We start from the raw sequence: 13,450 nt of genomic DNA, 5'->3' as shown, positions 1-13,450 counted from the left end.
GCCCCGCCCAGGAGGACCGTCTGGCCGAGGGGAGGAGGGAGCCTCGCGCGGGCTGTTCATGGTGAGGAGGGGGCGCCGGCGGGGGGGGAATCCCCGTCTCCCCTTCCCCTCCCTTTCGGGGGTCTCCCCTCCCGGCGGGGAAGGCGGGCCAATCTTGGCGGGTGGGCTCCCGGGGGGGGGGAGGACTTTGGTGGTGGGGGGGGAGGATCGTGTCCAGGGAAGGCTGGGCGAAGCACCGAGGGGGCTCCCGGAGGGCATCCAGTCGGTCCCCGCGGGGAAGGGGCGGGCAGGGCGGGAGTCGCTCGCTTTTTCCGGGGTTTTCCTCCGCGGAGGCCGCCTCGCCCAGCCGCTTCCTCCTCCCTCCCGCCCGCCCGCCCAGCCTGGACCCCCCGCCCGCTGCCCTGCTCGGCCCGGCCTCCCTCCGGATCTCCGGCCTGGGGGCGACCCCGAGAGGCCCCTCCGCCCAGAGCGCCGGGAAGGCGGGCGGAATGGAGGAATGAATGGCAGGCCAGGAAACGGGGGCTTCGCCTCTGCGGCCGGAGGGGAGCTCGACTCGCTTAACGGCCGGCCGAGAGGCCCCAGGCCCCAAGGCCCAGCCAGGAAGCCAGGAAGCGGGGCCGGTGCTGGGAGAGGAGGAGGAGGAGGGGTGGGGGGAAGTGGGGGGTGGGGGGGGGGGAAGGGCCTTCCTCCTTAATTGCAAGGGGGGGAGGGAGGTCCGAGGGGAGCCTGGGTGGGTCTCAGGTGGGGAGGGCCAGTGGCCCTCTGCCCCCCTCCCCCCTCCCTCTGAGGCTGGGGTCTCCCAGTGGGCAACCTGAAGGCTGGTGGGCTTGACCTCCCAGAGCGCCTGGGCCTTTTCCCCTCCTGCCCTCTGAAGGGCCCGGGGCTCTTTCCAGAGAAGCTGCTCTGCTCCTGGGGAAGGTGTAAAACAGGCTGTTGCCTCTCACTCTGGACCCCCCCACCCCCACCCGGCCATCCTGAGCCCCTGGGCTCAGGTCCCCTTCTGCCCCTGGGAAGGCGCTGGGCTCTCCCTGAGGCTCTCTGCTCTTCCAGGAAGAGATGTCCGGAGAGACAGTGGTGAGCACCGCCGTGCCAGCAGCCACCACCCGCACCACCTCCTTCAAAAGCGGCAGTCCCAGCTCCAAGTATGTCAAGCTGAACATCGGCGGGGCCTTGTACTACACCACCATGCAGACGCTGACCAAGCAGGACACCATGCTGAAGGCCATGTTCAGTGGCCGGATGGAGGTCCTCACGGACAGCGAAGGTAAAAGAAACGGGGGCCGGGGTCGGCTCTGCAAGGAGGGGGGGCTTTTTATGAATTTATTTATTATGAAATTTATTTGCTGCCCATCTCATATCCAACGACTGCACAATCAGTGTGATTTTTGAGACTCCGTTGGGAGAAAAAGCAGCTTTTTACCTTTGCAGAGTAGAGTCTGTTTTTGAGTGGCACAGCAGGAGGAAGTGGGGGGGGGGCTTCCCACTCACTGGCAGCAGTGAGAAAGGAGAGGAGACGGGTGTTTGAAGCTTTACTTTGCCATAAAAGCAAAGTAGGGAATTAGGCAGCTCACCTGTGGACGATACCTTTGCGCAATCTCAAGGGAACTGTTTGAATTGCTACGATCATTTGAAAATTGATGAAGGAAACTGGGACAAGAAAACCTCAAAATTCAACAGATTTTTAAACCGTTCGCGTTTGAGGATTTTAAACTAAGAAGAATGAACAGGTTCAAATGTCAAAAGGTTACTACAGTTTGACTCCAAAAAAAAAAAAGACTTCTGATTCCATTGGAATGAAATTCACAGCTTGCAGAATTGAGAGCTTAATCCGATTTTAGCTGTTTTAAGTCTCTTAATTTAAGACCGCCCTTGCATTCTTCAGCCAGCATTGCCCTTATTTGTCAATGTCCTTACGCATTTTTTATCGTCTCCCCTCCCTTAACATTCTTGTGTTTCTGCCCACAAAGAAGTTGAGCTCATGGAAACTGGCGCCCTTGTGTGAGATGCTGGCCTCTTCCGAGCTGGCTGTTTTTGAGGCTGCCGGCCGCATGATGAAGCTGAACTGCTCAGGGTTAAGCAAGCCAGGGATAGGATTAGGGTTAGCTTGGACTCTGCATTCCTTCCGATCGTGGCTGCGTTTTCTGTCTCTTCCTAGGCTGGATTTTGATAGACAGGTGTGGCAAGCATTTTGGAACCATTTTAAACTACCTGCGCGATGGCGCCGTGCCCCTCCCGGAGAGCCGGCGAGAGATTGAGGAGCTGCTGGCCGAGGCCAAGTACTACCTGGTGCAAGGCTTGGTGGATGAGTGCCAGGCTGCCCTTCAGGTAAATCTCCTGTGGGTGCTCTGGAGCCGGCCTTTCCCCGCTTTGCTGCCCCCCATGGACCCCTCTGATGGGGAGTGGATGAGGTTCCCACCTGGAAGAGGTGGAGGGAGGCAAAAGGAGGAACTGCAGCCACCTGAGCCGAGGTGGCGCAGTGGTTAGAGTGCAGTACTGCAGCTACTTCAGCTGACTGCTAGTTCAGCAGATCAGCGGATCAAATCTCACCGGCTCAAGGTTGACTCAGCCTTCCATTCTTCCGAGGTGGGTAAAATGAGGACCCAGATTGTTGGAGGCAATATGCTATTTAGTATACTGTCTATGGTGTAAGCCGCCCAGAGTCCTCGGAGAGCGGGCGGCATAGAAATGTGACTAATAAAAATAAATAAAATAAAAATAAAACCCCCCTTCTGTATTGCTATTGGTGCTTTCTAAGGCACTGTCTCCCAACCTTAGCAACTTTCAGACGGGTGGACTTCAATTCCGTTGAAGTTTTTGAAGTTGAAGTTTTTAAAATACTATTTTAAAAGAAAATCTTTGCAAGCCGCAGAGTCTGTCAAGATTCCTGAGCTTGGCCAGAGAAGGGAGGACTTGTCCACTGTAAGTAAGGGTCGGCTTCTGCCTGATCTTTTGCTTCCCTTCCAATCCGTCCTCTTCTTTTCACAGAACAAAGATGTCTATGAGCCTTTTTGCAAAGTGCCCATCATCACGTCCTCCAAGGAAGAGCAGAAACTCATAGCCACGTCCAACAAGGTAAAAGACCTCACATTAAAGGGGGATTCTGAAGCTTTGGGGGGGGGGGGAATGTTCCGCTTACTCTTAGTGCTCTGTCTCCCCTTGGAGCTGGGAGAGGAATGGTCATCCTCTCCTCCCCCCCAGGGCTTCTCCCCTTCCACCAGATCTTCACAGTGGCCAACTCTGGGAGGGGGAGAGGACAGCTGGTCTCCAGATGTTTACCTGTGCAGTTCCAACCATCCCCTGTAGGGGACCAGCTTGCCTTCAACACCTAGTGGTGACCCATGGAACTAAGGCCCCTATCTGCTTTCTGTGTTTTTGCAGCCGGCGGTTAAATTGCTGTACAACCGAAGCAATAACAAATATTCCTACACCAGGTAAAGTATTTTCAGTACCAAGAAGAGGAGAGTTTAGAGAGGGGGCAAAGGGGGCGGTTACCCTGTTGGGCGGAAAGGAGGGGAGGGACTGGCTAATTAAGAGCCCTGCCCCATCTCTCCCTTCTGGGTCCCTTGCCCCCCACCAGCAATTCGGACGACAACATGCTGAAGAACATTGAGCTGTTCGACAAACTCTCCCTGCGCTTCAACGGGAGGGTCCTTTTCATCAAAGACGTGCTGGGAGACGAGATTTGCTGCTGGTCGTTTTACGGCCAGGGACGCAAGATCGCGGAAGTCTGCTGCACCTCGATTGTGTACGCCACCGAGAAGAAGCAGACCAAAGTGAGTGGCTGGCTCCCTCTGCACCCCCCACCCCGCTCAGAAAAGATCGCGCAGGGGGTATGTCTAACCCCCCCACCCCCTTTGGCATCTCCAGGTTGAATTCCCAGAAGCCCGAATCTACGAGGAAACCTTGAACATCCTGCTCTACGAAGCTCAGGACGGCCGCGGTCCCGACAATGCGCTGCTGGAGGCCACCGGAGGGGCGGCCGGGCGCTCCCACCACCTGGAGGAGGACGAGGAGCGCGAGCGCATCGAGAGGGTCCGCCGGATCCACATCAAGCGCCCCGACGACCGCACTCACATGCACCAGTGAGGGGCTGCGGTGGGGCCAGCCCCCTCCCTGCGACTCAGCCGGCCTCCGGCTTGCTGCCTGGACTGTCCTTTTCTACCTAGAGTATTTTTGGTATTCAACGATGCAGCGTGTGGCACCCAAATGGATTGTCCACTGTGGCCGAGTTCGGGTGCAGGTCCCGGGCTTCGCAGCACTTCTGAATTCAGCCTGTTTTCCGGCCTGTTTTGGGTAGGACCACGCAGCCTCCGTTTGGCTCCAGCCTCTCGGTCGAGTGGGCTCCTCCAGGGGAGACTTCCGGATGAGCCTTCATTCCCAGGGAGAAAAGCTGTGGCTAAACCTCCTGGCCACCCAAAGAGGGGATGGGAAGGGGGCCTGCCGGGGGAGGTGCTCCGTCCCCTGTTGCAGGAGGACAAACAGTGGTAGGGCCAGGCAGGAACGTCCCGTTTCCTTCACTTTCCTCCCCAAGGATGCCGGTTCCCAACTTGCCTTCAGTAGATGCTGCAAAGCACACCTGTGGCCGCCTGTCTCATCGCCCCCTCCCCATTCACCAGCCCCACGTTCTGATCCAAGACCAAAGGCTTCATCTTCCCAGCAATGACCTTCTTGCCGTGTCCGTGTGTGACTCGGTCTCCTTCATTCAGAGGCCGATATTCTGGGACCAGCAGGCTCAGCCCGGCTGTACCGTCTAAATTAGGAGCCATTTTGCAGATGGGTAGAGTGAAAGTCCTGAGGCCCTGCAAAGATTGTGCCCCAGCAGTGAGGCCCCTTAGGCGTCTTCTCTCGGCCCCTTGGAGTCCAGAAGAGGCACTGAAGCACCTCGGATTGGAAAAGGGGCCCAAGAAGGGAGAACAGCTGGCCGTTTCTGTCTGGGGCTTCCATACCATGTGCCATTCCCACCACCCACCGCCCTGAAGCCCCCATGGAGGGGAGAAGGCGCCTGGTTGGCCGGAATCTACAGAATTGATCTTGCTGCACCAGGTGGGATGAGAAGGCCTTTGCTCCTCCATTCTTTAATCGATTTCTGTTGCATCTTTCCAATCCTTTATTTCATAGCAGAAATCTGTATTTGTAATTTGGAGCGTAAGTATCAGGAAACCCAAAGATTAAGTTTTGACTGGAGATCAGCTGGGTTAAGACATTCTGCAAAGGGTTCAAGGCTGCAGACCAAAGTCCAGAATTGGCTTATTCCCATTTCCATTTAAGGAAAAAGATGGTTAGTTTTATTTTGTGTGTTTCAAAGTTTAGGGAGGAAAACCAGAGTAGCCAAAAAGCAACTGTTGAAAGATGCTGCAAGCCAAAACGGTGGTGGTCTGTTAGTCATTCAGGGGCTCCTTGGCTGCCTCCCTGAGATATTTATTTCCCAGAGTTGCATGTGAGTCTCTTCCTGAGCTGCTGAATTGGAAAGCGTCTTTGTGGAGGCTTTGGCCCAGAGGAAGGGGTGGGGTGCCCTGGGTTTCCTCTTTCCTGGCTGTTTCTTGGGGCGAGGGAGGGGCTCCTGGTCCAGCCTGGTAGAGAGGAAAGGAACAGCCGTGCTGCTGAGCCCGAATCGGTCAAGGGGACCAGCGAGGAAATGTTTCTGGGGTGGGAGAACCAGCACCCCAACCCAAGAAAGAAGAGCAGCTGCAAACGTTTGTCTCTTTAGCCTGCCAGTGAGGCATTTGCATTAGAACCAGCCCCCTCCCCCTCCCCCAAGCGAGGGATCAGAATGGACCTGAGTGCCTGCATTGGTTTCTAGCCTGTCCTTGTGCAATCCTAATTCCAAAAACAATTTTGGCCAAAGGAAAAGGTTGTCTCCGTCGTCCCCCCCGCCCCCCCTCCCAAGCAGTGCCTTTGCTTTCTGGCCTCAAGGCAGCTGCGGGTCTTGTAAACAACAGCCAGGTTGAAAAACAAGCCCCCTCCCCTCCTGCTTTGATGCTCGAAGCCCAGCCTTGCCTCCTTAAAGGAGTCTCTGCAGAATCACTTCCTCCTCCTCTCTGTTGGCGTGTGTGTTTGTGTAAGTGTTACGCATTTGACACAGGTTTTAAATACGGAAAATAAATTGGTTGTGTTTCCTATTGCCAGCTTCTCTCCGTGTCTTTTGAAAGAGGTCAGGGAGCAAAATCAGAGTTTTAGCAGGAAGCAAATGCCCCGTCAACCAGAGAAGTGAGCAACAGCACTGAAGCAGGAAAGTACCTGCAGCCAGCTCCGATAGAAGCTCCGTTCCCACGTGCTGTTGAGTCACTAACCTACCCAGCTATGCTTGTCACTGAGCATGGACACAAGCGCCAGAAGAGAAACTACGGAGGGGTGTGGTGGGAGAGAACACAGCTTTACTACGAGCTACTGGGAGCCAGAAGCCACTTTTCTCCAAAGACGTTTCCTGTCCTCAGCGTCAGAGGTTGGGCTGCTGAGAAGCTTCTGCCAAGTTGCACTCCTCTGGGAATGACACTTCAAGGATCAAGCTTGCCGTGCATTTCCCCCCCAAGGAGGTCTGTGGGTTGTGTCCGATTCTGCAGGCCCCCCTTCAGTCCTCAGAGGGCCTTAGAAGACCACTGAGAAATGAGGGGGTGGGAGGGAGGGAACCGTTCTTAGAAACTGGTCTGTCTGGTGTTTTAAACAATGCCTCTGGGCTGAGGTGGCTAGCAGACGGAGAGGCCAGGCCAGTGAAAGTGATTTTTCCTTTCACCTTTTTATTTTTTCATAAATACATCACAGGTTGCTAATACAGAGAATAACATGGGGTCGTAACTCCAGGAACAGAAGTACCTTCCGGGACTGACTTGCTTGTCTCGGAAGTAAGAACCTCAGTTTGCATTTCACAAATGGGGCTGATGCCCACCAGCCCCTCTGAACTTTGCAGAGGATTTGGTTGAAAACAGGCTCACTCAAGACCCAGGGAGCAGTTTCCCGGCCGGCCGTATTGCTCCTCCTCCAGGCCTGCTCAGAAACGGCGTTTGGAGTCCTTCATTTTTTACTCTGAGATTCTCTTCTGGAGTTCTGCATTTTAAAACTGGGGCTGGGGGCTGTTTGGTGCAGTTAATGGTTAAATTATTGCCAACTGGAATGTTGAAGCAAATGATCACGGAAACACTCAGGCCTCAATCTATGCATCAGTTCTGGGAAAGGGTCACTGAGGCTGTTACAGGGCCTAGAATTAATGGGCGGACATGGTTCACGATGTGTTTTTTTTTAAAAAAGATGCAAATGACCTGAACTCCAGCAAACTGACCACATCAGCATCCGACAGGTTTACGAAGACCGCCTCCATTCTCCCCCTGGGGTGATTTCAGGGACTTTCTTTTCAAGCAGACAGAGTCATGGATAATCCTCAATTTTGGTTTTCCCCATCAGGACTTTATCTTGGCCGACACCTTTGGGGTTTAAGCACAAAAAGAATTATCTCCAGGTAGCTTCTTTACACTCCAAGGACCTGCAACCAGCTGGGAAGCTCCTGCAGCCAAAGAAAGACGCATGAAGAAACGGGGGCTGCTTTTCTTTAAATAAAAAAGGAAGGCATTTTTTTAAAAAAGCAAACTGCATTAGCTAAAAGAATTAACAGAGGTAGATTGCCTCAACGGAACCCCCTTCCATCTTTTTGAGGGGAAAAACACCAATTGGCCAGGAAGGGAAATAATATTCAGACTTGGCCGGATGCCCCAAAGCACCCTGCATTGATGCGCTCCAGAGGCTTACCACGGTGAGTTGTCCATTTTTGGCTTTGTAGACGTGAGGCTCCTGCCCGGTGGTGAAAACCATGGTTCCTTCTTTCCCGGGACTAATCTGGAACTGGAGGCTATTATAAAACAGGTAAAAACCAGAGGAACTACCGGGGCTCCAGAGCCTGGTGGCTTTGGCTGCCTCTGCCCAGGGCCAGGCTCAGGCTCGGCAGCAGAGGAAGACATGGGGGCTCATCTGCAGCATCAGGCCACAGACCAAAGGGTCTTCCCCCCTCACCAAGCCTTATGAGTCAAAACAGATCTTGGTTGAGGAAACAAACATTTTGGAACATTTAAGGAGTTACGGAGAAAGAGATTCAGGTTTTAACTGCTACGCGTTGTGAAAAGGAAGCCTTAAATTATTTGATGTTTCTTCAGTGGGTTTTATTCAAATGGTATTAACAGAATAAGCCTGCCAAGACTGCCGCCCCTTGCCAAAGCCAAGGCAGCCCCCAACTTACCTTCCTTGGACCACGGCTACCAGGTCCTGCTTATTGGCTAACATGCAGAGCTTGGTGACGGTCTCAAAAAGGTGATCGCAGCGCAGGATGGCATCTCCCTGCAAGGAAGATAGGAGGAGGGCCCTCATTTCTGATCACGTCCTGAAGCGGGAGGGTCTCCAGGACAGCCAATTCCCCTCACCTTCTCCTGTTTGTTGTCTTCTGGAACGTGAAGGACTAAGATGCCATCGCTGAGGCTGCTGGTGGAAATGCCTTGCAGAGAGAAGGGACAAGAGACCACGTAAGCATATAATACTCCTTTTGTCCCACAGGGTAAATTTTATAGAAATGTGGAAGAAATTTCTATTCTTTCTTTTTTTAAAAAAGAATGTTTTTTTCATTAACTAAGCTAATACTTTCACGCCCCTGGTTCTTTTCTGAGGTGCCTTTGGTGAAATTGCAAAGATGGAGCTCTACGTTCTTGTTCCACCACCACAAATTCTCTGGTTTCCATCTTTTAATTTAATTTAATTTAATTTAATTTAATTTAATTTCCAATTTATATACCGCCCTTCTCCCTGAGGACTCCCAACATATCAGAGCCTTCCTGTTCCCGAGGCTCCCCTTTCCAGCCCCCTCTCACCCACCCACCCCTGTAATCTATTTATGCATCTGATGTTTTTGCAGCCGGCCCTTCCTTTTTCTTGCCACTGAAAAGCACCTGGCCTCCACGGCCTTGCTGCCTTCCAGATATTGATGAGGATGCTCTGCACCCGGACCAAAGTTCCTGATTCATTTGGAGAGAAATTCTAGCTCTTCTAGGCCCCTGGCAGCCTGCCTGAGAGCAGAATCCTCCCTCCTGTGTGTGTGTCCAAAAGCTTCGCTCCAAAGGCGCAAAGAGGTCGGCTTCAGGGACGAGGACCAGAGGCAAAGCGAATTCAGAGGTTACCTTTGAGGGTGGCGTACTCAATCTTCTGCTTGATCTTGGCCGTCTCCACCACGTAAGCTGCCACCCGGGTCAGGACAAGCAGTCGCTCTCGGGGCTTGAAGCCGTTCCGGTCGTATTTCACCACTGGCGTGACATACTGGAAAGCAGCACAAGAGACAAGAGGGAGCTGAAGGAACCACAGCAGGGCCGGGTCTGCACAATCAGAGGCAGGGAGCTCTTCCCCCGCTTACCTGTGGGATGCCATCCTCTGCCTTACCTGGACCTTCTCGTGGCGGATCATCTGCAGGACTTTGGGGCACAGGTCACTCTCACCTGGGAGAGAAGGGGGCAGAAGTTTGAGTTTTATTAAATAATGAAGGTCTTTCCCTTCCTTATTTCATGTAATGTTTCTTCTAAAGTGGCTTATAGTGTAAAATATACAATTCAAGATCGACGCAGGACTTCGTGAAAGCTATAGGACAACTTTAAAGTAACTTGTTAATAAGGACTTACTCTTCCTGCTGGACCAAAGTTCTCAGCAGGGTCTGCCAACTCTCAGCTACTCACCCAGTCGACTGTCCAGAAAGGGCTGGTTCAGGCTTTCCACGTAGCCAACCTTCTTCCCAGAGAAGATGGCACTGGCGACAGCTTTCTGCTCCATCTGTTTGGGAGTCAAATAAGAACTTATGTCCTGCTTTACCTCCCTCAGGACACCTGGAAGAGCCTCCCATGAAACGGCAGCCCCACCCTGTCACCTGGGCCTTCTTCTCCGCAGTGATTCCACAACAATATTTCCGGACAAGATTCCTTTTGCAGATTGTCTTCAGAAGGGCAGAGGTCTGGGTGGTAGAAGGGGAGAAGATGGACACGAGATGGAGACTATAATCAGCCACAGACCCCTGTGGAGCTCCCGGGCTCTGTTCCTAGGGGAGCAGATGGTGCTCCAACTCACAATCCCCAGTTTTGTACAAGTCAAATGTGGACATAAGTTTAGGAGACCTTCTCAATCTGACTATTCCTCAGCTAACCTCAGAAGAGCTGGTGAGACCCAGCATCTGTAGGGCGACAAAAACCCCTCCACCCCACCCCCCAGCAGCTTAGAGAGAGACCCACAGCCAGACAGGAAAGCCAGAGACTTCCTCCCTTGACTCTGCAGCAGACTGCCCCTGAACATGGAGGCTTCCCACAGGCCCGTTCTCACTTGTTGCATGATCTCTGGAGGCTTAAGCCAGCTTTTGTCCAGGACGGTCTTTGGAATGTGATCCCTGAGTTTCATGAGGTAGGTGTACTGCACAAACCTCACAAAATCCACGTTGTCAGTGTTCAGGGGCTCCCTGCGGTAGATGAAGCCTTTTAAGAACCTTCGGAAGGGAGAAAAGCAACATTCAGGACCATCCTTCTGATCGTCCCCAGGAGCCTTCCCAGGGGTAGACATTGTCTGTGTGTACGGACATCCGTGCAAGACACGGAATGGCCAAAGGAGCAGGGCCCCCTCTGAGTTCTTCTCAGAGCTGAGAGGCAACGGAAAGGGAGGGAGGGTCCCAGGCGGAAGAGGCAGGAAACTTACTTATGGATGGTCTCAACTGCCCACATTCTCTTCTTGGCCAGTCTGCGTGCCAGGACTCCCCTCCAGGCTGCCTCCAGCAGGATGGCTGCAAGACAGAAAGAGTCTCCAGCTCACCCAGGAGAGCCTCCTTACAGTATTAGCAGACGAAGGGCAAGCAATGCAAGTTTTCACAAAGGGTCTTAGAAACCAGCACTTGTAAAGTGTTCTGCTCAAGATAGTTTTTGGTTCCGGCCAACTGATCCTTACCGGCTTGCCTCATCTTCTGGAATTCTCGCTTCCCGAGGCAGCCTCTGTATTTGGCTTGTATTCTGGAAACTGAAAGAGAGGGAGAAAAGCAGGCGGCCCTGATGCCTTTGCCAGGTGAAAGTCACTTCTGTCTCTTTGGGGAGCCCTCGGTGACTTCTAGTGGGGAAAAGGCTTCTAAGCCAGACTGTATAACTCCATTTTCTCTACCAGAAACACAACTTCTAACTGCAAACTCCAGGGACAAAACCTGGGACTTTCTAGCCTAGAATACTCTTTGAAATTGAATCAAGAATTGTGATGCATCAACAATATTATGTTCCAATGGGACTGGAAGTAAGTAGCTCTTGGATATCTTTCCCATCCAAGCTACCTGGCTTCTTTAGAGATTGAGCATAGGACATCTTAATGCAAAGAAGACCACCCCAAAATTATTCCTAAATAGGCCTGAGGATTGGCTTGCAATGCTAACCCCGGAGACTTCTGTTTGGCCAAAGCTGGGAAGGAAGGTAAGGGCTGGACTAGAGAGCCCAACAGGGATTTCCTGCAGCTTTAGAACATTTGCACCAAGAAGTTGTATTTTTGAGGAGGTCGTCCGGGGCCTTCAGAGGATGACTTCCTCATCAAGACAACGTTCAGGTCGAAAAAGATCTTTCTGGGCATGACCCAGAGAGGTCCCAGCACATACTCAGGAGGTGTTTTCTATATTCAAAGGCATCTTCAGTGGCAAACAGCGTTCTCGGGAAACGAATGAAGAGTTTGGTCCTGAATGAGACAGAAGCTGCATTTTAATGGTGAGCCGTAGGGAGCCACCGCATGAATCGGTCCCAAACCCAGCAGGCCTCTCCTCTACCTTCCCATCTTGTACTCTTCGGGCTTGTAGCCGATGTGATGGATGAGCTTCTCCACTCCCTTGGCTGCAGGGCCTCGCCACTGGGGCCAGGTATCCGGGCAGAGAGACTTGTACCTGGAATCAGTCAGGAGAAATGGATTCCAAACCGTGGAAGAATCTGGGAGTCCCACAATCAATCCTGCCCAGCACAGAACTTACGCTAACCCCCGCCTTCTCGATCCAGGTGTCCCCCACCCCAGAAATCATGATTATGGGCAAAGCTTGTTTAGAGGATGCCAATTCCAATTCCTCTCCATAAACCTCACGGTAAAGGGACAACAACACAGCTCCACAGGCGGCCTCGGTCTTCCTAACAAGTTACTAAACGAAGGGTGCCAGTCAGATATCCAATTTCCGGCAAAATGTTTTGGGGCTGGGGGGAAACTGGAAGGCCCTCCCTCTTGTGTTCTCAGTTCCTACTGAAGCCATGGCAATGAGTGGGGTGGAGGAGTGGAGAGGAACCTCACCTTTGCAGGAAGTGCTCATACTTCCGACGGTAAGCAAAGCCAGCTCGCCTCACCCGAAGGTGCTCCATTAAACCCAGGTATTTCACCTGATGTCTTATCAAGGAGTCATCAAATTTGTCTGCACAACAAAATGGCATCCCGGTCAGGGCACTCGCACTCTTCCGCCACCCCTTAATTGTTAAAACCTACAGGTTTCCCAGAGTCCAAAGTCTACTGCCCAAATGCACCAAAACATTTGGCTGCAGAAGAGCTCCAAGGGGGATGAATCTCCGCATCCATTTGCCACCTCCCTGTGGTCTGAGACGGGAAGCCTCTGGCTTCTCCAGCATTTCCTCGGGTTTTAAACTCCACAAATTCTGATTTCTCCAGAGGGGTGAGAAATGTTAGCTGCTGTTTTCAGGGCAACCCAGATTTTAGGTTGCCCTCAAAAGGCCTTTTGGGCCGAGGACAGAACAATGAAGCCACAGGTGGAAAGTCGTGCAGCCCCCCCCTTTCCAGCCCAGAGGTCTCCATACCAGGTTCTTTGTCCCCATTGGGTTTAATGCACCGGATGTAGGAGGGCTCCTTGGACATCAGGATGTCTATCAAACTGGACAGGCTGGTTTTGAACTGAGTTGCAACCTGGGCATGCCAGAGACTTCAGTTACAAGCATGGAAGGAATGGGATGCCCGTCCTGCAGCTACAAGCTTACCCCAAGCAATTATGTGAAAATGAGTGTGCGTTGTGTGCACTCTGGACACTGTGTGCTAAAGACCACTGTAAGTCCCATTTCCATGGGCACCTTGTCCCAAATTGTTAACCGTAGTCAAGGAATGCAATTTTCTAGCTGAAGAAATTTCTCCTTCGCTAACCCCCCCAATTCTACGAAGTGTCAATCTATTGCTTGGCTCTGAGCTAAAACATTTCAAGAGCTCGTCTCATCGTCCGAGGAAAGCACTCACCGTCTCGGGCCTTCTCCGATTGTGTAACTCCGATGAGCGGAAGCATTCTTTCAAGATACCATTTTTGGAATTACACAGCACCTTGAAACAGGTTAAAGCATGAGGTCACAGAATTTATAACACCCATTCCTTTCCATTTTGAAATTTACCCACTCTAAGAATTCCTGCAACGCTTCCTTCATTCGCACCTTTTCTACTTCTATTTCCATCG

General features: G+C 52.4%; 2 protein-coding genes across 2 annotated transcripts in view; one reads left to right on the top strand and one right to left on the bottom strand.

Moving 5' to 3' along the window:
* The first annotated feature begins 12 nt into the window (after positions 1–12).
* KCTD10 (potassium channel tetramerization domain containing 10) lies at positions 13–6,119 on the top strand. The gene is made up of 7 exons (XM_070950843.1): positions 13–61; positions 1,051–1,264; positions 2,156–2,325; positions 2,986–3,072; positions 3,379–3,431; positions 3,578–3,773; positions 3,868–6,119. The coding sequence occupies exons 1-7, from the start codon at positions 59–61 to the stop codon at positions 4,084–4,086; spliced, it is 942 nt and encodes a 313-aa protein (XP_070806944.1). The 5' UTR covers positions 13–58; the 3' UTR covers positions 4,087–6,119.
* A 606-nt stretch (positions 6,120–6,725) lies between these two features.
* Positions 6,726–13,450, bottom strand: part of MYO1H (myosin IH) — a 36,125-nt gene continuing 29,400 nt past the window's right edge. The window contains 16 exon segments of the mRNA XM_070950362.1: positions 6,726–7,415; positions 7,738–7,837; positions 8,222–8,319; positions 8,403–8,473; positions 9,150–9,285; positions 9,406–9,461; positions 9,696–9,789; positions 9,884–9,967; positions 10,330–10,489; positions 10,696–10,780; positions 10,942–11,010; positions 11,627–11,703; positions 11,792–11,905; positions 12,298–12,415; positions 12,813–12,918; positions 13,240–13,320. Of these exon segments, the coding sequence (XP_070806463.1) occupies positions 7,392–7,415; positions 7,738–7,837; positions 8,222–8,319; positions 8,403–8,473; positions 9,150–9,285; positions 9,406–9,461; positions 9,696–9,789; positions 9,884–9,967; positions 10,330–10,489; positions 10,696–10,780; positions 10,942–11,010; positions 11,627–11,703; positions 11,792–11,905; positions 12,298–12,415; positions 12,813–12,918; positions 13,240–13,320 (1,473 nt within the window). The 3' untranslated portion in view covers positions 6,726–7,391.

The sequence above is a fragment of the Pituophis catenifer genome, unplaced genomic scaffold (genome assembly GCF_029215685.1).
Source record: "Pituophis catenifer annectens isolate HBS135680 unplaced genomic scaffold, rPitCat1.0.hap2 SCAF_10, whole genome shotgun sequence".
Lineage (NCBI taxonomy): Eukaryota > Metazoa > Chordata > Lepidosauria > Squamata > Colubridae > Pituophis > Pituophis catenifer.
The sequence above is the reverse complement of the archived record's forward strand: the minus strand, read 5'-3'. Positions and strand labels throughout refer to the sequence as shown.

What these genes read in the sequence shown, in the direction of transcription:
- KCTD10 (XM_070950843.1), top strand. An exon ending in AACAAATATTCCTACACCAG is followed by an intron (nt 3,432 to 3,577) that starts GTAAAGTATTTT and finishes GCCCCCCACCAG; the next exon opens with CAATTCGGACGACAACATGC. An exon ending in CCGAGAAGAAGCAGACCAAA is followed by an intron (nt 3,774 to 3,867) that starts GTGAGTGGCTGG and finishes TGGCATCTCCAG; the next exon opens with GTTGAATTCCCAGAAGCCCG.